We start from the raw sequence: 25,665 nt of genomic DNA, 5'->3' as shown, positions 1-25,665 counted from the left end.
CAGACCTATGAGGGAGAGAAAGAAGTAGGGTAGGAGTCTGAGGTTTCTGGATTAGATAATGGGATAGATAGACCGGTGACAGCATCATTTCACCTACGTCAAAAGAGAGATTTGGGGGAAATAAATCGGCTGAGCTACCTTTGGAATAGCTGGGAGGAGAGTCCCCAGGAGATGGCTACGGGTCTTGTGCTCATGAGCAAGGCAGAGAAGTTGTGTTTCTCGGGCTGACATCAAGAACACTTCAGGGTCAGCATCTTTGAGGGAGGGGTCGGGAAGGACAAAGGTAGGCTCAGAACAACTGTGACAAAAAAGGCCTGTGCTAACCTCATGGAGAGCTGTGGAGCAGGCAGAGCCCTTACATAAGATGTCCCAGATTCAGACAAGGAGCCGAAACTAAACCTCCACCAACCAGTCATTGGATGCAGGTTGCAGATCTTGGGCTGACGGGCTCTCCTCAGATGCACGCTGTCCACAGGTGTGTGTCCTTGAGAACTGACAGATGCTAACACCTCTGGCAGCGGGAAGATTGAGCACTTCAGTTCTGTGGGAAGTGAGGGGTCTGGGCAGCAACCACAACATCCACCCCTTGAGTGGTTTGGACCTTCTTAGTTTACGTAATTTCTCGGAGTGGGTCCTCCAAGGTTCCAGCAGCACCCTTTTCCTGGAAGGTTAGGGGACACGCTGTATCCTCTCCTGCTGGGGCTGGACTCAGGGTCACAATGATCATCACCTCCCTCCTCCCCTGTTCACTTGAGATTCCCCTCACTCCTGGCCAGAAGGCTGACTTTGGGAAGTGAAGCATACCTTCAACCTGGTCGCCATGCCCTTCTCAGGCTGTGTCTGCTGCACTTGTCCATTTTTCCCGGTACTGTGAAAATTGGGCCAGGGAGTACCAAGAGATGCCCTAGTGGATCACCTGGGTGCCGCACATGTCTTCCCTCCCCCTTTTTGTGCCCCCAGCCATACCTTTTCCTGATGACCAGGGCTGATTACTCCTGCCGAGATAATGACGCCTTTCCTTGCCTACTGGTTTTTGGCACAAGAGCCCAGAATGACTGGTTAACAGCTGTAGCTTAAAATGTAACCGCATTCTTGCTTTGTCTCCTGCTGGAAGTGTCCCTTTCCCATGAACGTGAGCCAAGTTCATGAACCCATGGAATCTAGAGGTGCAAGGACAAGAAGCCTAGATTCCCCAGACGGGTCCCTGGGAGGGAGGGTATTCAGGGTCACTTCTTTCACCACTTATTCCCAAGATCTATGTGTTTGTCGTATTGAGGACACAGCACCCATATAAGGGTTGTTGATTTAGGGTTTATGCTTCACGTTAGGGCTTGGAGTGCCATCCTTGCAAGGTGTCATCTCCACATTGGTATTTCACACCTTCCACTGGCTGTCTCATTAGTCTAGCAAGCTGGCAGCTCCTGAGTCATAGGGTATGTGAGAGGGTCCGTGTATTCCAGTCTTGCCACTGCTGTGCCCACATTGCTATAAGTGGGCCTCATGGTCTGATGTGATATTATTTAGAACCCTGGTCAGTAGATCAAGCATTCTGTCAACTCACAGAGAACAGTGCTGGCTGACAGAAAAGGCATACAGACCTACAACCTCGGTATCAATTCCAGTTAAAATGAATTACTGCCGTATTAGTCAACTCAAGTTGCCATAACAAATCACAGACTGGGTGGCTTAAACAACAGAAAACAAGTTTTCCCCAGCGTTCTGGAGGCCAGCAGTCCAAGATCAAGGTCCTGGCAGGGTTAGTTTCTGCTTGGCTGGCAGACGACCACCTTCTTGCTGTGTCCTCACATGGCCTTTTCTCAGTGCATGCCCCTGGTGTCTCTTCTTATAAGGATGCCAGTCCTATAGGATTAGGACCCCACCCTTATGAACTCATTTAACCGTAATTATCTCTTTAAAGGTTCTGTTTCCAAATACAGTGACACTGGGGGTTAGGGACTTCAACCTCTGAATTTTGGGGGGGAAGCGTTTCAGCCCATAACACTGCCCCTACCAGAACAAAAAGGGCCCAGTAGAGTCTGCCTGGCCATAAGTGACTGTGGGTTCTCCTGGAAGGATGGTGTATCGGGGCTCAGCAGTGGTCTCTTGCTGTCAGTAGGTCGCTTCACCTTTGAGAGCAGGGCCTGTGCATATAGCCTGCAGCCCAGTCACCACGGCTTCTCTGTTGATGTGCACACATTGGGGTGGCCAGTGGTAGAGGCTGGCTGATGTCCATTGGCTGAGCCATTCTGTCGCCCTGTTCTGTGGTAGATGTCCATGGTAGACATTAACCAGCAAACCATAGCTGTCGCACGCCGTGCCTATTCCTTCAGCCATATCCACGTGCCTCTTCCTCGGGCGTCCTGGTCCCCCACCTTCCCGTCCTCTGACCAACCAATCAAGTTATTCACCATGTCCGGTGAATCCATATGTGTTACTACCTCAGACTACTTCTCTTTCCACACAAAGTAGATCATCAAATGCACTGCCCGGGCTCTGCCCATTGGGAGGATTTCCTATCATCACTATCTTTCAAGGTCACCCCAGGATAGAGCTGTCGTGCAGTCACGGTCCATTTTCAGCTTTCATTTGTGTACTGAGCCAACCCATCTATGCACCAAATTTGGCCATTTTCTTCCTCTGTCACTTGGTCATGTGGGACCCACCCCTGTGTGTTAGGAGGTGTGAACTAGGGAAGAGGTTTTGATGTAACACACGTGATTCACACGGTGGTCTGACAGGCCTGCTGCTGCTGCTCACCTATACCCTCTCGCCCTGCTCATGGTGAACCCAGATATACCACTTCCATCTGACGATGGACTTCTTTGGGTTCACCTGACCTTAGAACTTGGCAGGTCTCACACTTCTGACCACATGCTCGCTTGGTGTCCACGGTCAGGCACTTCCTATCCCCAGGGGTCAGCAGCAGTTCTTTGCTGTGTGTTCACACCCTTGCTCCAGGACCCTAGGCTTGCTGCAGACTCCACATAGGGTCTTTCCCCACCAGATGCTTTGAAAGCCATAGGACCTACCAGGTTGCACAGCCCAAACATCAGTGAATAAAACACACCAAAATCCCTGCCCTCCTGGAGACGACGTGCCAGCTGGGCAACTGTGATGTCCTTTGGTCTGTGACTCTACCCATTGCTTGGCAGGCTCCTCCACTTTCCGAGGTTGGTCTTGCCCCCAGTAGGTCTGCAGTTCAGAATCCTGGCCCCTGGACTCCTGCCAGAGACTTTACGTTGACTGGTCTGCAGGAGAGTAAAGAGCACAGTATGTCTTTCATTCTAGGCTTACTCAGATTCCTCCTGATTTGTTCCCAACATCAGCCTTGAGCGATGACAGCTATTTCCTTCGTGTCCCCTGAGGCTTGGGGGTACCGTCTTGCCCAGGGACACACAGCTGCTGATGGGGGTGCAGGACGGGAACTCAAGTGTGTTTAAAGTCTCTGCCTCAATCCTTCGTTGTACTGCCTCCCAGGAAGGAGAGTGTATCTGTGAAAACGCAAATCTGCTGTTTCACTTCTGCTAAAATCCTTCAGAAGCCCTCTGTAGCTTTCAAGGTAGTTACAACTCATTACACAAGACCCCTTTCTGCTTCTTAGCCACATCTCCTCCTCCGTCCCCATGGGCAGCCCTCAGGCTAACCGTGATGAAGTACTGTCCGCAATGGACCATAGCCTCCTTGTTTCTCACTTCTTGCCTTTGCATGTGTGCTTTTCTCTGCCTACAACAAACTTCGCCACCCTCACCTCCCATCCCTTCACACACACAGGTTTTGCTTGCCTAATTCCTCTTCACTCTTTAGTATTCCTTTCTAATGTCACTCCTCTGGGAAGCTTTTTCCAGCCTTCCAGTCAGAGCTGATTATCTCTGTTCCTATGGCCCCTGGGTGTCTGTGTCGTGGCACTCACCTCTCCTGTCCCTCACTATTGCTTTACCTCCCTGTCTCCATCACTAGTGTGCCTTGGGGTGGGTGGAGACCTGTTTTCTTTGTTTCTCCAGTATGTGAACAATACCTGGCAAGTAGTAGGAACTCATATATTTGGGGAATTAATGACTAAATATGTGTACAATACTTACAGAATTACCTCACGTGCTGATGCCAGGTCAATAGTCAAGGCTGGAAAGTATTACAGTATCTTCTGTGAGGACAAGTATGGAGCAAACCATCAATGACAGCCCCAGACCCATGGTTAGAGATTGCAAAGAGGAGGAAGAGAAGGAATGCCAGGGGAGGGGAGGAGAAAACCAGGAATGTTCAGTAGCAAGGGAGCCTGGAGAGTAGAATGTTTCAGTGGGAGAGTGGGTGTTCAGCATATTCACATGCCATTTCTACCCCCCTACAAAGAAAGCCAAGATGAGATAATAGATAATGACTAGGAAAAAATGTGTAGACTCGGCAAGAATTGGTTTGCTTTTGAAAGGCGTTTCAGTGGGAATGCAGCACACCAAGCAGTGCTGCGTGGAGTGGGAGTGGAGCAGAATGAGCGCCCTTCTCTTCGGATCAGCTGGCCTCCTTCTTGGACAGCACTGTGGTAGTCACAGCTGCGTTCTTTAAAGTCAACTACGATGTTGTTTATACTACTGACAACATTGTAATATGCTCTGTAGCATATCCAAATCCCAAGGCTCTGAAGGACAATGAACAAGTGTGACTGACGGCTCTGTCGACCTTGCTTCATCTGGAGCTTGAGCCCAGAATGCTGACAGGGTGGGAGTACATCATCAAGCACGGTGATGTGATCTTTCTGGACACTCCCTCAGTAGCTACTACCCAGAAGCCCTTGGATAATTGTGTCATGGACTCTCAGTAAGAAAAACTGACTTTACTACATAATGCTGCAGTTTCTTCTATTTCTCACCTCCCTCCATACCCTTAGTTTTCGCATTTTTCTGTAAATGTATATCGGGGCAGCGTGTTAGATACACTTTAACTCTGCTCTCAGCAGCTCCTGGCTCTCAGATTCAGTCCTCTTCCCCGAACGGAGTTGCTGGCTCCAGGGTTGGTGACATCTCAGAGTCATTTTGGTACTTGCAGCTGTGGGTTATTTTTCCGCTGCCGGGGCTATTACATAACTTTGCACAGGTTGCGTTTTATTCGTTCAGCAAGTGGTGTGTGAGCTCTTGAAGGACAGGAGCTGTGTTTTACTTATTTATGTCTCTTTTGGTTCTGCTGCAGTGCACAGCCCTGAGAGAGTGAGTGACACTACCCTGACCTTCAAGAACTTTGCAGCCCACTAGGGGAAGATAGAGGAGTCGATACTAAGTGCTAGGTTTCTATTGGAGTTTGTATGCAGCAAAACGAGAGTCCCAGTTCTCCCTGAGGGACTCAGCAAAGCCCTGTGTGGTTGAGGGGAATCTCAAAAAGGCCAACAGTGAGGTAGGCATTTCAGGCCTAGGGAACCTTGTGGGAAAAGCACAGGGCTTCCACACAGCTGTGGGAACAACAAGTAATTATATTTGCCTAAGCACAGGGTTTCCCGAAGGAGAAGGCAATGAAAGATGAGGCTCGGGAGAAAGCTGAGGCCAGGACCTAGGTGTTTTAAGAGTTGTTTTCCCTTTGTCCTGCAAAAGGTCGTGAGTCATTGAAACCTTTTAAGTAGGAGAGTAAGTTCGATTTGTTTTTAAGAACGATTACTTTGGCCATAACATGAACCATCAGTTGAAAAGGTGATACTGGAGAAAGAAGACCCACTGGGAGATGATGAGGGCTCTCGGTGTTTTCAGGATATTCGTGGCGGTGAGCTGGAGTTTGCTCACTGGATGATACTAAATGGCCACAGTGACGCTTTGCAGAGCCGCTGTGTTTTCAGATCTCCAGAGCAGTCATTGAAATCACCTATAATAATGAACATCCGAACAGTGGGATTGCTGCATGAGTCTCCACAACTTCTCAGCACGTATTTCCCTCCTTTCGCTAGTCACAATGGAAGAAGCCATATGCTCACAATAGAAAAGCAGCAGGATATAAATGAAAAGAGCAAGGAATTCTCAGTTAAGGGATCAACCCTGGGTTGACATGGAGATTTTTATACAATCTAACTAACAGGGTTGTCGTGAGGATAAAATAATGTATAGAAACTTACTTTATATACCAGAAAGACCTGTCAAATATTAGTTATTATGATAGCACTGGGCATCTGTTTGCTGGTCTCAGTAAGTTTGAGAGAGTCCTAATTTAGAAGCTCGCCTGATAGTTCCTGCTCTTACAGACTTGTCACCTCTAGAACAAGGGTCAGTAGACTACGGCCTGTGGGCCAAACCCAAAGCTGAGAATGGCTTTTACATTTTCAGTGGTTCTTTTAGTACCTACATAATATCTTTGATTTTGCCTCTTGGTCCTCAAAACCTAAAAATTTACCATCTGACCATTTACAAAAACTCTTTGCAGTCCCCTGCTCTAGAAGGTTTTGTAGCAGGAAACTTTCAGAACAACTTTTTATTAGGAGGTCTGACTTCTCTCTGCGTTTCGGTCATCTGCGTTTGTGTGACCGCCTTTTTTTCTGTTGGTTGATGACGATCACGATGTTACAGACATACCTCGTTTTACTGCACTTCACACATGTTGCATTTTTTACAAATTGAAGGCAAGACCCTCCACCAGCAAAAAGATAACGACTCGCTTTATTGTGATACCCGCTTTATTAAGGTGCAATATCCCCGAGGTATTCCTGTATATACCACAATGTAAACTTGGTGATAAGACTTCCCGTAAGGTATTTCTACTGCTCCATTCTAAAGTAAATCTCCATTTACTTTAGAAGTAGAATTAAGGTGAAGCCCACTATGAATGCGTCATGCTTGGTGGAAGCTAAGTGGGAATTTTGTCAAATCAGTGAAGTCAGTTGGTGCTAATTTTTTCGTGACCTCTTCACTGGATTGGGCTGCCCAGGGTTTCCAGGCTGATGACCACTGAGCCGTCTGTTAGACCTGCAGGGAAGGGAGATGCGGATGCCTTCCGCACCTCACCACTATTCACACATGCATTTCAGTTATTTTCTCAGTGTTTGGTGGAATTGAGTTAGCCGTACTTATTCTCTCACCCTCTCTTAGTAACGTTTTGTGGCTGTGAAAATTGTTTCTCTCTTTATCCACCCCAGCAACAGTTGTTAGGTAACATCTAACATATGCATTATTATGAGTCACAGCTGCCTTGCCAATCATGAGAGTTTCTATCATTAATCAAGTATTTTTAATTTAGTAAACTATTTTTAGTGTATTAAAAGTGCTCTCCGTTTCTCAATATATGTTTAAGGTTTTTTACTAGCTTTATTGAGATAGAATTCACCAAGCATATATTCACCTACTTAAAGTATACAATTCAGTGATTCTTAGTAGAGACACAAAGTTGTACAACCATCACCATAGGTAATTTTAGAACATTTTTATTACCAAAAATGAAACTGTACCCATTAGCAATCACTCCCCAATCCTCCCAACTCTGTAGCCCTAGGTAACCACTAATCTATTTTCTGTTACATAGATTTGCCTATTCTGGACACTTCATATAAATGGAACCATACGCTATCTGGTTCTTTGTGACTGGCTTCTTTCACTCAGCCTCATGTTTCTGAGGTCCATGCATGATTATCCATCACGTGTTTACATAGTGAGACCCACTGGTAGACCTTTATGCTGGCAAGTGCCATCCCATCGAACCGGTTTCTATCATTGGCCCCTTCATCTGGCTCATTCTCTGGGTAAGCTTCTTACTCACCTTTTGGCATCTCTCACCAATATATAATTTCCATTCACATCCTTTCCACAAAATATATTTAATGTCCGGCCAGGTTCTGGGGAGTACCACAGTGAACAAGACAGCATGATCCTTCCTCTCCCTGAGCTGAGAGTAAAAAAAAAAACACAGCCAATTACAATGAAATGTCATGAGTGGTCTTCTAGAAGAAACTCCTAGCCCAGCCACTGAAGGTCAAGAAATAGTATCTGGAGGAAGTGAAGTGCATTCTGAGTGGAGCCTGAAAACAATATACCTGTACGTGTGTGTGTGTGTGTGTGTGTGTGTGTGTGTGTGTCTGTGTCTGTGTAGCAAGAGTCCACCTTGAATCCAAAGGGAACAAGTTCTCAGCCTAGATTAACCCAAGCAACCTTAAAGACAGCACGCGAGCACGTGGCACACTTCTCAGCACTTTTTCTTTTTAGTTTCACTCTTTTCACTTTTTGGTGCAATTTCTTTTAAAAACTGTTCTTGTCAAGTTGCTGTGCTGCCTTGTCAACAAAGCAATCTAATCAGTTAGAGCTAGTTCTTTTATGACTTTTTTCTTTTAAGAGTATAAAGTGTGTAGTATCAGGTGTGGAATAAATTACTAGTGCTTGGTTGATAAAAATCTGCGAACTAAATGAAAATTAGGTGCAAAAACTCCATTTTCAAGTGAAATTAATTTATCTCAATCTGTACCTCCTTGCAGAAACTATGGTTATGCTTTTGGTGCTCTAGTAGTTGATCATACCAACCTTTTTGACAAAATTCAGAACAGAAAGGATCGATCTAAATTCTTATCCTTTCCCAAGACTGACTCATTAAGTGACCTCGAGAAAATCATTTCTATTTTCCATTCTACCTGGGTACCTTCATGAGAAAGAAGAGTGTGGCACAATTCTCATGGTATTTAAGAAACCGTGCTCAGTAAATGATGATGACATAATCAGTATTTTGGAGAGATGAGAAGTTATAAGCAATCCTAATCCTTTTCATATTTTCTTATTTTATTGTTTATTAATCACTTTTCCAAACCATGAATGAATTTAGAGAGGTACCCTACAGCAGATATAATGCTAAACGGGTATATTGGAAAAATTGTCTTCATAATCATTTTATGAGTTTTCCTCCCCCCCAAAAAGCCATTCCTATGGGTTTTCAAAACCAGAAAACAATTCTAGACAGGACAGACCACTGGGGTACCTGCAAGTTTCTCAGAAAAAGTCCCGATCATCTTGAGAAGCCTTGAATTTCATGGAACCAATCCCAGGTTCTGACCCTGCAGCCTGATGCTATGGGTGACAGATGTGGTTTTGTAATAAAACAGCAGGAGCCCAGGAATTTCCAGAGTAGTGAGTCATGACCTCCTGTCCGAGATAAGAGCACTGATTAGCAATACTGAGATTTTAAAAAATCATAACTTTTTAAGTAACAGTGATGTGTGCATGCATGTTGGACCTGGACGCTGGGCGCTGGAGCTGAAGGCGTAGGCACCATCCGGTTCAGAGCATGGGCTTCGGGCTGAGCGAGGCCCTTGCACAGCACCTTACTTCTGCGTATCGGAGATGTTCCTAATTTATACACTCTCTACTGCTGTAGTTCTGGTAGGACGACTGCTTGAGGAGGCCGTGGCTCATTAGAGATCCTTGACAGTGCAGCTAGCGCCCCTGAGTAGTGCAGAAGGGCCCACAGTGGAGGTGCTCTAGACCAGTGTCTGCCTAGGGGTCCCTGCTGCAGCAGCTCTGGCAGGTGGCCAGAAGGGTCCTGCTGGAACAGTGAAGACCTCTTTTTGGGAGAACTGCTTGGCTTCAGATAATCTTGAATATACCGATTAGAAAGAGGTAACTCATAGTTTAAGGATCATCTAGCCCAGCTTTCCATTTCACAGATGAGGCAGCCTGGACTCAGTGTTATAGTCTCTAAGATTGACAGCTTCTCTGAGTTCTGTAGAAGTTCGGCCAAGTGGACAGAGCAGCAAGGACTTGGATTGTGAAAAGAAGCCAATTACAGGCATAAAACCAGAGCTGGGCCCTGTACAAACTGGCAGGGGGAAGGGTGGTGAGAGGGACCAGGGGAGGGTATTTTACATGACAGGCACCATTTGAACAGACATAGTTGAGGGACCATAAGTGGAAGGGACATGCAGGGACGAAGTAAGAAATAATTTAGGATGGAGCTGGTTTTAGAGGACCTTCAAAATGGGACCGAATAGATACGTATGATGCAGTACAATTTTCAGTGGAGGCCGTGGCTTTGTGAGAGGGCTTATAATGCAGACTCACCGGCAGTAGTGTGCGGATTGGATTCGGGCACTGTTAGTGTCAGTGGTGTCATCTGAGAGGCTGCTGGCTTAATCTCAGTGTGGGACAAGGATTTAACAGTGACAGCCCCCCTTCAAAGGAAAAGTCTGTGGCCCTTCAGGATCGGTTGGATTTGATGTACCAAGGAGCGAACTGAGTCCAGAAGATTCCCCCGGCGTTCAGGCAGTGCTGACCTAACATTAGGAGGGGAAGTTGCAGTCTGCCCCGGCATAGTGCTGTTGAAGGACGAGTAAGGGAATGACAGACGATCCCTGAAGATGTGCAAATGGGTGACTGGAGGGGAGGAGATGTAAAAAGGGAGGGGAAATCTTGAGTAATCCCCAGTCTCATTTTTAATAATGAGTTTCACCTTCAACCAGAACACATCCTGGTAACAAGTACCAGAATTCATTTTAATTTTGACTTTAATAATTTTTGTGTAGAGCTAAAAGTTAAGGACGGGAAACCATGACCAAAACGTTGGCAGACAAAGAAGGGGGGGAAACAAAAGACACAATGTAGAAATCAGTAATCCCCATGCTGAAAGATGCTCTTCCATTCACATTTTCAAGGAAGCCATATTGGTGTTCTTGTCCTGTGCCGTCCTTACCATAACTTGTGTTCAGCATTCATGAGCATGTAAATGAAATTAAGATAGTGAAACAGCCTTAAAACGAGAGATAGGTGTCATCTCTCTGGGCCAGATTCGCCGCCTGGAGGCTGGGTTTGTGAGGAATCCACAGTCTCCCCCACCACCCCTCACTTCCACCTCCTTCTCACAGAAAGGTTGAGTGTTTCCATTCTCTACCAGAATCAAAAACAAACCTCCTAAAAAGGCGAGGACATCTTTGATCATGACTTTTGTTGGATGAAAGGGTCACCATGAGAAGAGAGTGTTTCGTCAGCCAGCCTTTCGTAACGACAGATTTGAGCATTCTCCATATGGCTCAGCATGGCATCCCGATACCACGCTTTGTCGTCACCCCCAAAGGGCAGGGAGCCGAAACCGTTCACCCAGAGCCAAGCGCCAGGGTGAATAGAGAAGCCAAATTTGAATCCTACAGTTCATTTTACAGTCTTTCCCCCTGTTCCACCGTGACACCCCCAACAGGAATTTACCAGGCACTTTGTTGAAACAGGGAAAATACATGGGTCTCTTGAGTTTGCAGTTAAAGTTGAAACTAATTTAGCCTGTTGTTAAAATTGCCTCAGGAGAAGTCAGATCAGCTCTGGTAGGAATCTTGGGCCTCTCAAGAGAAAAGTCACCACTCAAAACACAAGACTCGAGACGCATAGCTGTTACCTCACACACTAGTTGAAGTGTTCCTGTGGGGACAGCAGTAGTCGAGCTGTTGAGTTGCTTCCTGGGCTACTGGATTCTCTTAGCAGCCTGGTAGTGGATTCTCTAGACGCCTCCTCACCGCCCCCCTCCTCACCACCCCCCTCCTCAGTGCCACCCCACTTCAGTCCCCACACCAGCACCAACCCACAAATGGAATGGACAGGCAAGGCCACAGCCTCTGGGAGTCTAGCTGACCAGAGCAAGAAAGAGGAAGAAGAGACGTGGCCAACAGCCCCAGTGCTATCGGAAACTTTTACCTCCTGAGCCAAAGGCTCTAAAACCTAAGCAAAATGATGTATTTCATCTCCTGATCTTACTACTATGGAAACTGTTTTCTGTTTTGCTGAGAAAAATGCCTGATATAAAGTATCTGAGCTCCCAAAACTGGTCAGTCGGGTAAACCACAAAGAAAAAAATGAAACAGAGCTGTAAAACTAGCCTGGCATTTTGTTGAAGTCCTGCTGAGACTGCTTGCTGCTAAGCAGCCTGAAAGATTTTGTAATATACTGTTTATGACACTGTTCAAATGTTAGGGTGTGGCCCCTCACGTGACGGCTAAATCCAGGTTCCTGCGTGCTTCTACTCTTCCTATTTTTAAGGCATTACCAATGAGTTGTTTTCCAAATATGTGATAGGATTTATTCTGAGCCTCACATTTGTCCCTCCTTTTTATCCAAGTGCTGAATGAATGTATTGCTAGTTGGTGTGTGTGGCAGTGGTACTAGGGTTTGTTTTGTTTTTATTTTTTTTCCAGTTTTGCCATGAAGCTATGATCGCTGATGACAGCAACCTCTAGTAATATTTCTTTTATCTGTATCGTAGTGCTTATTATTAGTTCTAAGTCTAATAAGAGATCTTTCACTTAGTGCTAATGACTTGCAGTCTCAGTGCCTTTTATGTAGTTTCTCATGTATCTTTGTTCTGTCAACTCAGCTAAATTCTTTCAGGGCTGTAGGATATTAGTCATTTCTGTGCATGTCGCAGCCATTTTTACTGGCCCCAGTACAGCGCACTGCACATAGAAGATAAATGAATGAAGCGATGCATATTCGTATTCACACTGAAATCTGCAGCTTCCCAAGCCCACTTGGAAGCAGTACAGTGAATTACAAATACCCACTTACATGATGAGTTGCCGTTGGTAGTTTCATTGGCACCAACCCGTCTCCCAGCAGTGGATCTCATACCTGCTGGTTCCTGTGTTAGAGGGAGGTGTGCTTCCTGTCCTTACAAAAGGTGTCAGCCATGGGCTTTGTTCTGTCAGCCTCCTTGCTTTAGCTCCCTCCATCTGGACATTCATTATTAACCTACCACGTAGGTCCCTGTGTTTCAACTAATTACGAGGCCCTTGCTGAAGAAAATTCCATACAACTTAACTCAGCATTATGCTTTACTGTGTATTTGTCCTTTCATTGATTCATTCAGCGATATTTCTTAAGTACTTATATATGCCACATGAAGGTAAGTCTACTAATGGGCAAGATGGACAGTCTTGGCCCATGTGGAGCTTATAGCTCGCTGTGGCATTCGAACCAGCCAACACGTAATCGAAGTGTAACGTACTAAGTGCTGTCTGTGGAGACGTACAGCGAGATACGAGAGCACAGAAGAGGAGTATCAAACCCCAGACGTGGGGGATGAGAGAAGTCTCCCAGAAAGGAGTCTAGAATGTGAGGGAGAGTGGTGAGAAAGACCATTAGTGTGGTAAACAGGAGGCTGGCAAGCCAGAGTATGAAATTCAGATTGTACCTTTAAAGCGGTGGGAACTTGCGTGGTATCAAAGGAGAGGATCTGCAGTGACATGAAAAGGCGCTTGCTGTACTCTACTTTTTTCCTAACTATGTATCTGTGTGTCGCTAAATTTTTTTATGTACCTCAAAAGCCAAAGTGACATCTGACAGAATTGAACGCAGAAGCAGATGTGAGAATCCAACTATCTTCTATTAAGTCAGACATTAAAAAAGATTGGCAAAAATTGACAACAATGACATTCTTCTCATTAATTCTTTTTCTGTTTTGAAATGCACTGTTAGCAAGTAATGAATTTGTGATTGCTATTAATGAATTAATAAATATTTTAAGATTACTAAAAAGGCAGTGGGGAACCACGATAGGGTTTTAAGTACAGGAGTGACATGGTAAGATTCATGTCTTAGGAAAACCTCTCTGAAGCCACCCCCACCCTTGATGGTGATCTAAAATAGGGCAGTGAGAGTGAGGGTAGAAAGAAATGGATGGATTCCAAAGCTACTTAGGAGTTATCATTAACGGAGCCTGGAGCCTGGCGGTCTGGCTTCTGCAGTGGACGGCACAGTGGGTCATCCCCATTGTAAACTGCTCACATGAAGGGAATAGGTATTTCCTTAGGGTCTGGGTAGGACTTCCCAGCCACTGTGTCATGGTCACAGGTGGGCTGAGATATTGATCCCCTCAGCCCTTGGGGCAGCTGGGAAGGGCCTGAAGCTGCCAGGCTAGTTGCAAACAGCTTTGAATGTCCTGTGTGTTATGCAAATATATCTATTTTTGTGTGTGCCATGATGTGAAAAACATTGGAAAACTGTGGTCTGTAGCAGGGTTAGTAATTCCTTAGATAGGTGCCGTCTCAACTCCTCTGTGCTGAGGCAGGTCTCACTGAACAGTCACATCGCTCATTACTGATGAACCCACACCCTCCCCCAGAATCTTCCCGACATGGTCCGCAGCCAGCCACAGACGGTACAGTGGAGGTGGCCCTGCCTGCCTGCCTGCCTAGCCTTCAAAAACAGCTTTCAGATCGCCAAAGACTGAGAATAAAAGATGATTTTTTTTCCCCAGTGATGAACCTTTTTAAGATAAGATCAGGATGCTTTTGGAAAAAATGTTGATTATTCTAAACCACTATATTCATAATACCCACTCCCTGATTGTTCTCCATGTGGCTCTCTGACAGAACACCTCTTTGGCTGGGAATCAGCTCAGGCTGCACTGAACTTAGAGCTGCACTGGCCACCTGGGGAGCACATCACAGCTCCCCAGGGTCCTGTAGTCCAGTTGGGAAAACAAGAAATAAATCTGTCTTGCCTTCCCCTCAGGAGACCATGAGCCCCAAGTGAGCAAGACTAGACCCTGTGCCCAGCTCCCACCCTCCTGTGGGAACTGCGAGCCCCCAGAAAGCTAATTGCATTAGATAGTAATAATATAATAGCTAATGTATAATAGAAGTCTTTTAGAAGTCTTCAAGCTCTGTTTTAAATGCTCTGCCTGTAATAACTCATTCGTTTCTCATAATATCCTTATGAGGTGAGTATAGTTATTATTCCCATCTTACAGAGACTCAGAAAAGTTTTTTTAAAAAACTAAGGCCTACAAGTAAAAAACTCAAACCAGAAAAAAAAAAAAAGTAAGGTCACACAGGAAGTGGCAGAGCTGGGATTTGAACCCAGGTATTCTGGCTCTAGAGACTGCTCTGTCATTCTGCTTCCTCTACCTTTTTGTTCCTCTGTCATTACTCCTTAGCTTTGACCCTTTAAGTAGGGACAGACCCATTCTCGGTTCCCTGTCTTTGAACAGGTTGACAGAAATGCCTGGTTCTCCTCTCCATTGTTGAAATAATCCTCATCCTCTAAAATTCAGCTAAGTGCCCATCCTCTTCACAGCTTGACCCCTATGTTCTGACTGCGGTTAGTCAGTGCCCACTCTGAAGGTGTCTGGCCCTTTGCCTGATGCCACACAGCTTCTTTCTTCATGATATACCACCTTGCCGTGTTCTGATTGTTCCATTTCTGCATGTCTTGCCTTCCCCTCAGGAGACCATGAGCCCCAAGTGAGCAAGACTAGACCCTGTAACTAGCTCCCACCCTCCTGTGGGAACTGCGAGCCCCCAGAAAGCTCATAAAGGGCTCTTCTGCCCCAGCTTCGCAGTGTAAGCACATCTTAGTACAGACACTGCCTGACCCTCCCATCCCAAAACCTGCCAAAGCCCTCAGAGGTGGAGTTCCATGCTACGGAACTTCCATTTGATAAACTGTTACAAACGTTTACTGCTCTCAGTTGGGAACTTAGCCGTTCATTTATTTTCACAAGAAATTTTTTTTTTCCCGGAGGATTAGACCGACCCCCATTTTGGATGGCCTCTTAATTTTTTTAATTTCTCATTATAATTATTTCAAACATATGCAAAAGTAGCATAAAGTCATGGTTCTCTAACTCGGGTAAGCATCAGAATCACCTGAAAAACTGGTTGAAACGCAGATTGCTTCATTTGAAAATCTCCTCCACCAACTAATAACAGATACTGCTGTTTCCTTTTTCCTCTTTTAAATATGTGGTTACTGCTTTTGAAGAAGACAAAGTGAAGGAAACGTTTCCTGTTTGTAGAGTCTCATATTTAACCCTGCGTAAAGAGCAGATTAGTGTCAAAACATCTTAGAACCTAGAGCTTCTGTTACTTTCTGCTTTTTAAGCACTTTTTTACTATCACAGGAGTAGAGAAATTGGGGTTTTGTTTTGTTTTGCCTACTCTTTCACTCTCACTCCCTTTGAAGAAATAAAATGTTACAGATTCAAAAGTTCATTCCCCTTCCCACTGTCCTGGTGTGTCATGCCTAATGCCTGTGCATGTTTGCGTCTTACCACGTGTGTATATATCATGGTGTCTCAACTGAGACACTATGGACATTTTGGTCTGGGCCATTCTTTGTTGTAAGGTTTGTCCTGCACATCATAGGGTGCTTAGCAGCATCCTGGCCTCTACTCACTAGATGCCAACAGCACCACTTCCTGTCCCCCACTCCCAGATCCCCCACAAGACAACCAAAAATGCCTCCAAATATTCCAAATATCCCCTGAGATATCACCACTAGTGTATATCCATAAAATCGTTTAAATAGTACACTATTGTTCTGAGTATGTTTAAAATTTACATAAATGGTATTTTATATGCATATTTTTATACAACTTTTGTTCTTCATTCAGCATTGTATTTTTGAGATTTATTCACGAACAGCTAGATTCTGGCTGTTCATATAATAATCATTTATATAGTAGAACCATTTATTTGTTTCCCTACTTAGGGATGGTTCAATTTTTTACATTTTCTTACTTAATATTATAATTAGTGTTTCACAGAACATCTTCATAAATGCACTATTAGGCACTCGTAGCTACCTGGAGATGAAATTGCTGGCTCGTACAACAGCCTCAGTTTTACTAGATCTTGACACATTGTTGTTCAAAATATTTATCCCAATTTATACTCCCATCAACAAAATAGAGTTCCATTTCCTTCATATCATCCCATACTTGCTATTGTTAGACTTTTTATTTTTGCCAGTCTTGTAGGTATGAAATAACATATTGCTGTTTTAACTTGTATTTCCTACTACCAGTGAGGTTGGACATCTTTTCCTCCATGTTTTGACTCAGTGTTTCTCTTTCTGTAAAGTGTCTGTTCATATCTATTACCCACTTTTCTCTTGAATCATTTTTTCTCATTGATTTTTAAGTGTTCTTTATATATTGAAGATATTTTTCTTTGTCGGTTATGTGTTGCAAACATTTTCTCATAATCTGTACTTTGTCTTCCAACTTGTTAATTTTTTTTAGCCATACAAAAGTTCTTGTAATAATTTTTAGCCATCTCTTTACTTATGGTTTATTTTTGTTTTAGAAATCCTTTCCTATCCCAGGGACATAAAGAATATTCTCTTATTCTTCTAAAATGTTTAACAGTTTAGCTTTCCACACTGAAGTCTTTAATCTGTGGAGTAAATTGGCCTCCTCTCCATGTCGTCCTTCCTGTAATACCCATCAAAGCCCTGAGTGCTGTAGGGTCAGTGGAGATGGGACAGTGTCCGTGGGGACACAGTGGGGCTGAGGTTAGGAATCTCTGCAGAGCCAAACTGAATGAGTTACTTTGACAGTACCCGCTACCTTCTCTTCTCTCTGTGTACCTACTGCCGGGGCCGATTTTATCCTATTCATTGAAGGATTGTGGGATTGCTTGCATACAGCAGATCAGTACGACATTTTCTTTCTCAGGCTGTCAATGTGACTGCGTTGCAAGAGAAAGCTCTCCCAAGCATTATGATGGTTCTGCCCCTTCTACGTCTGATCATTGTGTATTGATCTCTTTTTAGGGAGGAATGATCAATTGGAATCGTCTTTTCCCACCTTTACGTCAGAGACAAAATATAAACTATCAGGATGGCCGACGATCTGAACAGCAAGCATCCCCTGCTCTGGAGGTTTCTGAGGAACAGGTAATCAGTAATACCTGGTACTTACCCTAACTTACCCTAAACCAGTGTTTCAGACTTCAAGCAGTTTGGGTGAACAAGACTTGAAAGAAATTTTGCACATAAATACAAAGATTTTGATAGCATTTAAACTGCCACCTATAGCAGTGGTAGACATTTGGGGCCTTTATTGGCTACTGTGGGTCCTATGAGTTTGAGGAAAGCATGGTGTGAAAGCAAATATATTGTGATCACTTATTTTAAAACTGTAAGAAACGATTGAAGTTGGTTCCCTACAAGGGGTGGGAGAGAAGGAGGCGGCTGATGGGGAGAGAGGGGTGCTTTCCTGAGTATACCTTTTTATGGTTTTGACTTTAGGAATCAAGTTAATGTTTTATATATTTGAAAAGCAAATTGATAGGAACAAGCGTAAAAGTAAAAAGAAACAGAAATGAATGATCCAACTGTGTTTTAAATGAATAATATAATCATCGGGGGGGCAACTTATTTTCAGTAACTTTTGAACATAATATGCCCTCTGACTAAAGAAAATACTGCAAAGAAATCTTAAACTCTTCATAGGTTTATTTTTCATAGTGGCATACGTACAGCAATTCTGAAATTATATTGTATGTACTATAGATTTGAGCAAATGAGGAAATAGGTTGATCTTACTGTTGAAGGAAAATAAAACTACAGAATAGGGGAGGGCAAGGAAGAACCCTGTGTGGTTGGATAGGAATTAGAGATATCATCATAAACTCTCAATTTAATAAGTAAATGTGTGTGTACGTGTGCCTTAGCTCTGTCAACCAAAAGGAATGAGACGCACTGCAGGAGCACTGAGCACACTTACTGCCCAGATCTAGTTTCTAAATACTGTTGCCCACTAATCATAACCAGCCTTTTAGAGAAGTGGTGGGTCCCAGGCCCAGGATAAGGAAGGCACAAGGTGACCCTGGGCCAACCACCGTATGCAAGGAATTAAGGAAGTGCTCCATCACTGAGGGGCATGCTACAACGATGCTGGAGCCAGCTTGGGCGGTCCCACTGGCTATATCAGAAACATCAGATTTGAGCATCAACATAAATAAGGACAGTACTGTAATGTAATCCATGGGGGTGGGGAGAATCCATGAGTTCATGCTTATATTAATAGACAAATAAATATTTATATACATATATCCTCAAGGGTAAGGAAAATGCTTTTCCTTTCAATAGAATGGAAAGTAATGTAGAAAGAATGATGGTATTGGAAATTCAAGTTTTGCAACTATCAGAATAAAAATTCAGGGGAAAATCATCATTATATGAAGAACAGTCTATATAATCTCAAAGTCTCTACCTGCGAGTTACTTATTACGAAAGGAACCTAGTAATTATATAGAGAAATTGGACACCAGCTTCACCAAGTTTTTAGAGGTTACAGTACCATAATGGGAACAAAGACCACTGCGGGCTCGCCCTGAAAAGGACAACTCAGTCATGTGTTACCAGCAGAAATGCATAAGTTTCCTTATAAAGGAAAAGCAGACAATCCCAGTTTGAAGGACATGCTGTAAAATACCAGACCTGCTCAGTGTTCTCCAGCAGTACTGATGTCCCAGACTGCTCCTGGTTGAAGGAGACTCAGGGAGGCATGCTAGCTAAACGTCATACGTGATCCTGGAATGCATTCTGTACTGGAAACTTTTTTTTGTGTGTGTGTGTGTGTGTGTGTGAAAGGACATTTTAGAGTTAGTTGATGAAATTGGACTATAGGTTAGTTCATTGTTTTCTATTAATGTCAAGTTTCTAGATTTGGTATCTGTACTGACTGTGGATAGGAAAAACTGTCCTTGTTCTTAGAAAACAAAATACACACATGATGTATGCAACTTAATCTCAAATGGCTCAAGAAACATAAGTGTGAGAGTGTGTGTGTGTATAAACAGAGAATGAAAGAGGAAAAAGCAACTGTGGCAAAACAACATTTGCTCAGTCTGGATGAAGAGTAATCAGGGATCTTGGTCCTATTATTGAAATTTTTCGTAAGTTGGAAATTCTTTCGAACTAGAGTTTTAAAAAATACATAAAAGTAAATTTAGAGCATTGCAATAATAACACTTCTAAATTTCCTCCTGTATATGATGCTCTCTTCTCATGAAAGCAAATCACAGGCAGCAATTCATAGCTGGTCACACCACCCAGGTCATCACCTCCTCCGTTCCTGTCCCCAGAGTAAACAAATGCCATTCAGACCCAGGTCACCCAGTCTCTGCAGCGAAGCTGTGTCCTGACTTTTTCGGGAACTTGAGAGGGGTCCCTGGGTAGGGCGCCCACTGCCCCCTGCATTAGGCCATGATAAGTCCTTTCGAAGGAAGCCAGTGGACTGCGCCTCATGACTTGATGGAGCCCCTCGCCCTTGCGGCCTCAGTTCAGACTGATCGTTCCAGCAACTGGTTAGGACTGAGCAGTGGGTGGAAGAGCCGTAGTTCTCTTCCACTTCCAATAGAGAATTTCTAGAAAAATGTTATCCCCACAACAAGAAAATAAAGCCCAATAACTCAGCATTTGTAAGGTATTTATGGTAAGAGGTAAAAAAGTGAGCTAATACTCTCCAATTCAGGTGAAAAGAAATGGAGTCCCGGTCTAGTGCTGTTTACTTTATAGACCCTCAGGTCATATTCTTCACTGAGCAGCCGTTAACTGTATGAGGTCTTTAAAGGTGAGACTGTTGTTAGTTTTGGCACTTTGGGGGGAAAAAAGATAACAGGTGAATGTGTGCAATTGAAGTCTTTAGGGTGTTTTAATGAATCACTTTCCTTGATCCTCCCAGAATGACAACAGTGAGGTTAACAGTTTGTGAAAATCAGTTTAAAACAGCATTTACTTCTTCCTTGCTGTGTTATGAAAAGATATAACTACATGCAAGGTTGTTTTTACCGTATGCTTCCTTATTCATTCATTTTCTAAATCTTGTTTTCTTGGGGTTTCTTGATTCTCCTGAAAATGGCCATTATAGATCATTACTGCATGAAGACACGGGGTCCTCCCCGGGAATTATTTGTTTTGTAGACTCTTGGTAGTTCTTGTGATAGGTGCTAGAGAAACTGTCACAAAGATAAAAAAGATTCTTCTTGCCCTCAAGACATATACAATAACATTCAGTAATGTATAGTTAATATATAATGTCTTGGTTAGTTTGTTGAGGCTAGACGTTATCTAAAATATTTGTTAGTGACACATTAAGATACCTCATAAAATGTTTTTATGCTTAATTTTTTAATTAAATGTGCTATGTTTTCTTTATTTAATATCTGTCATGTGATTTTAATGCATTAAGAAACTGCGTAATTTTCTAAACTAAAAAAAGTAGAAGTGATTATTTGAGTTTTTCCTGATGTAAACAAATACTTCAGGAATTTTAGTGAGAATTGTTTAAGACAGGAAATGGAGTCCATCTATTTTGAAAACAAAGAATATTCTAAGAAAGAGCGTGCATTCCTTATTAAATCTAGTACTAGTCTAATATACAGCCACAGAAATTTCTTGCCACCTTTTGTTCTTTTGCTACTGTCAAGTCTCAAGGTTTTCAGTTCTTCACAATCCACTCCTACTATTTTTCAATGAGCACCCCCAACCCCTTAGCCGATTCATCACCCCTTGCAAGTGTTACCCCAGCCACTTTTAAGAATACGCCAAAGCCAAAACCAAGCACCACCCAATAACTTTTTAATAATCAAATGTCTACTATCTTAAAAATAAGTGTGTGTGTGTGTGTGTGTGTGTGTGTGTGTATGTGTGTATTTCAATTTCTCTTTTTCTTTTTTTCTTTTTTTAATCAGGGATTTTTATACTATACCCATACTCAAAATTAACAAATAATTATTGTCATACGGGCTTCATTTTTTTTTTGTAATCAAAAGATAAAAAACTTAACCAAGTTTCTCTCTCTCGAATCCTTCCTAAGCTTAGAAAATGACCTTTCGGTTTATGCTTAATGGGACACACAGGTAAGTTCAGACAAGGAAGTTAAGACTAAACCCAAAGCTGGGACTTAACAAAAGGAAGATGAACATGAACTGGTAACAAATTCCAACGTTCTGCTTCCATTCACCTCTATTCTGGTTTTATTCAGCTAACAGTTACCAACTCTTCTGCTGTGCAGGGGCGAAGCACTGGACTAGGTTCTTGAAATACAGAGATAAATAAGGCTCGTTTCCTGCCCTCACGTGGTACAGAGCCCAGGGCAAGGAGGCAGGCAAGGCGACGGCTCTAGTCAACTGTATCGAGGTAGAAGTCTTCCAGTGTGATTAAAACTCAGAAGGATGGCCAGTGCTGGGAGGGTTGGGGGCAGTGGCATTTGTAAAGACCTGGCGTGGTAAAAAGTGTGTGCATTTGGGGGTGGCACAGGTGGGCGAGGTTGGAATGGAAGGTGACTGGGGGGCAGGGACACTGTCCGGGGAAGGGGCAAGACAGGCCCCCCAATGACCTTTGATCACGTGGGCTTCTGCTTTATGCTGTAGGCATTAAAGAACCGTGACAAGGTTTGAAAATTACATCATCGAGTTTCCCCAGAGGACGCACTAGACATGGAGGGAAAGGTGTATTATAACCAAAGCTACGTATGTAATGTCTTACACCCCTGCCCGGAAAGCATGTTCTAGTCGGGATGCTTACGAGACTGTTGCCCAGACGAGATTTGTTACCACTTACTATGTTTATAACACATGACACCCCTAGTGTGGATCCCAGTCGTGTCCTCTGAAATATCCTGTGGCCCAAGTGAGAGAGAATGGCTTCAAAGCACACAGACACTTTCAATCTTACCTGACAGACAGCAAAATGTATTTACTATGAGAGAATCTAAATCTCAGTGAGGTTCTCTTCCCATCTCAGGGGTCCTCACCACTGTCTTCCAGAAAACCCACTAAACTCCGAAACACTCAGCTTAGAAAATAGTCTTCTCACTAATGCGTATTTGTTTTGCGGCACATTTTGTGCTTCTGCTCTAGGGACTTGTATGTTATCTTTCTCACCCAGTCAACAGTGAGCACCTTGAGAGCTGATACCATCTCTTCCTTGTTTCTTACCCGACACACAGCCTGACACACAGAAGGTGTCTCGGCAGCGGTTAGAGCAGGGCCGAATGTGAAGGTGTGATCAGTGGACTTCTCTTTCAAAAGGACACTTGTTTTCACTTAACAATGTGTTAGAGAGTGGCATTATGTCAGACCTTTTCATCTCTAATGCTAATAGACTGGAAATGTTTGGTTTTTTTTTAAGAAAACACCACAGTTAAATGTCTTTGAATGAAATATTGGGTGGCAGTCAAAGAATGAACTAACTTTCGAGGGGTGCCTAATTCCGCTAGGCACTCCAAAAGATAGAAGCAAAGGAGCTTATCCAGCCTGCAGTGAGGGTCTGTCTTCTCAGTACCAAAACCTGAACCAAGCAGGAGAGCGCAAAGATAAGGGGCCACTGAGCAGCCTGTAGCCCGGCGGGAACATAAAATAACCACAAACAGTTCTCGCACCGAGAGATGTAATCACAGGGGTTCAGCGATTCTAAGAAGGAGAAAGTGGTCAGTGATGAGGGGATAGAGCTGCATTGACCCACAGGGTCTGACAGTGAGCTGGCCGCCGGGGCAGTAGGGTAGGCGAGGAGGCGTGCCCTCAGGGCCCAAGGAGTCGTTACAGTGACGGGGAGGGGAGGGCAAGCCGCATCTCCTGTAGCTTCTGCCGGGATGCTCCACCTGGCAGGGAGCCATGTGGCCTCCGGGTAGTGGCCTGGCACGAATGGGCAACCCAGCATGGGACTGGGTCGGGCCACCTTCCAGGTTGGTATTGCTTTCTGCAAAGCGTCAGAATTTGGGAAGTAAGAACCCAAAAATCCTTTTGTTTTTGACGCCTGCAGCTAAAGGGAAGTTCAAGAAAACCACAGTCTTATTTGAACAAAACAAGCAGAGGAGTATTTTACTAACAGGAATTGCTATAAATCTCACTGGAATGAATGTCCTATTTCACTTGCATCAAAAATTGGTTGAATTGCAAGTATAATAGAATGCCAAAGTGGGAACTCTTTTATTTTCTTCAATAAGAATTATCTTGAGATAGCAGGGACACATGTCCTAGTCATAGAGGATGTTTGGGTTGTTGTTTTTTAAAGGAAAGGAAAGGAAAACTGATACGGATTTATCTTCATCCCTCTAGGTTTCTTTTCTCATTTAGCGTGGTCCCTCTTTGAAAAGCATATTGTAGAAAAATATACCCCACCTTGTTCTCCTTTGGAGTGCTGTCAGGTGACGGTGGCGATGCAGTTGTGGTGCCTGTTTCTGGCTAAGTTCCCATGTCACCCCAGCCCTGGGGCAGCGGCAGCCGGGCCTCTGGCCTCAGGCCTCAGGCCTCGGGAGGCAGCAGAGGGGGTCCCGGATGAAGACCAGCTGACAGAGTTGAAGGTCGCTAAGGGCACGTTCCTTAGCGACCTGTGCACGTTCCTAAGGGCACAGATGTGTCTCCATACCAGTGACAAGGCTAAGCTGGAATCTCAGTGCCAACCTCTCCTTACTATCCCTTAAGTTGAATTATCTCTGATCCTGGCCTCTAGGAAGTCAAGCTTTCAGTTGAGAAAACAGGCTTTGAAGATGTTACATTTGGGTAACTTCAGCTGTTACGAATAAGTTGATGTGGAAGACAGAGAAAGCGTTCACACTCTTTTTGGCTCTTAACCCAACTACGCCTGGTTTCTCTCAGAAGTTAGAGAAAAAGATCGCTTCAGGGTTTTAGACTAGAAACCAAGATGAACTTCTATTCTGATGTTTTGTGGTGAGAATTTTTAGACAGAAACTTTCCTGTGATACACAAGCAAAAGGAGGAAGAAGGCTCTTACTGTGCTCTGAAATAGAGAAGGAATCAGTTGATGGAAATACTTTTTAGAAAATTCCTATGGGGCATTTTTAAAGTTTTCCAAACAGACTTGTTTTGCGCTGGTCTCAGCCTACCAATAATCATCAGGAAACTTTGAAAAACTAAAGGTTTATTATTGATATGACCTGGAAGTTACACAGCTCACCTGGGACCACACACTAAGGCCCACAGGAGAGAGAACAAGGGGGGAGGGGCGGGGAGAGACGTGCTGGTGATGGGCCTGGGGTTCTGCTTTTATTGGGGATCTAGGGTTTCATGGGCTACTCCTCATTGGTGAATGTAAGACATAAGAGTGGGAATTTATAGTGCTGGAAGAGAAATAACAACTGGCCCAAATAAATGGTGAGTTACTGAAATCAACCAAGATCGCTAAAACAAAAGGAGCCTTGGTTGGAGGAAGCAGCCTGGCTCTTTATCTAATCATGTGGCTAGCAATGCGTTTATTCCAGATAGCCATCATTGAAGCAGATGCCTGGGCAACCAAAGCTTAAGTGAGGAACTTGCCTTACAAGAAAAAAAAAAAAAGCAAAACCAACTGCCAGGGCTTACACAAGACTACTGCAAACCCTGCCGTCAGTACTGCTTGAGATGCAAAGCATGCGTTTGCCTTGCTCTTGACTCTGCTTAAATCAGAAAACGTCTCTATCTTAGCATCTTCTTTTCTGGAACTCTAAGTGTTTCACCAGCTTTCTCATCTTGCCCTCAAGATGTTTACTGGTTGTCTTCCCCTGATGAACCGTCAGCTCCTTAAAGAACTTACATCGCTAAACATACACGCCTTCTCTGACTAATGCCCAAGCACCTCCTGAGTGTCACAATCTGTGATGGGTGGAAAAAAGGCCAGCATGGTACCCACTCTCATGGAGTTCACCATCTGCCACGGAAAAGATCCCACAAGTCACTACGCCCAACCCACTGCAGTTGCTTAAGGCTGGCCTTGAAACAGCGGGGATAGTCTGTAAATACCCACTGAATTCAGGACATCCCTGTGCTTTCACAACTTGGTTTAAACTGATCACGATGTATTTGTATCTTCTGGTCAAATGAGATCAAGAGATTTTATGTTGGGATTTTTCTCTTCCCTTTGATGTTAGATTTGATCAGGTGACAGATGGTTCTCATTGCAATAGCTGAATTAAAAAGACAGGAAACAGCCTGGAGAGAAAACAGATTAGATGTTCGGT

The 25,665-nt window shown here is 44.0% G+C and overlaps 1 protein-coding gene across 1 annotated transcript in view; it reads left to right on the top strand.

Moving 5' to 3' along the window:
• UBAC2 (UBA domain containing 2) overlaps nucleotides 1–25,665 on the top strand; it is a 157,532-nt gene that overhangs the window by 124,940 nt on the left and 6,927 nt on the right. The window contains exon 8 of the mRNA XM_019756915.3: nucleotides 17,475–17,597. Within this exon, the coding sequence (XP_019612474.1) occupies nucleotides 17,475–17,597 (123 nt within the window). The remainder of the gene's footprint in view (nucleotides 1–17,474; nucleotides 17,598–25,665) is intronic.

This window comes from Rhinolophus sinicus, chromosome 16 (genome assembly GCF_057876585.1).
Source record: "Rhinolophus sinicus isolate RSI-liver-muscle chromosome 16, RSI-T2T, whole genome shotgun sequence".
NCBI lineage: Eukaryota > Metazoa > Chordata > Mammalia > Chiroptera > Rhinolophidae > Rhinolophus > Rhinolophus sinicus.
Note: the sequence above shows the minus strand (reverse complement) of the source record. Positions and strands in the feature narration are given on the sequence as shown.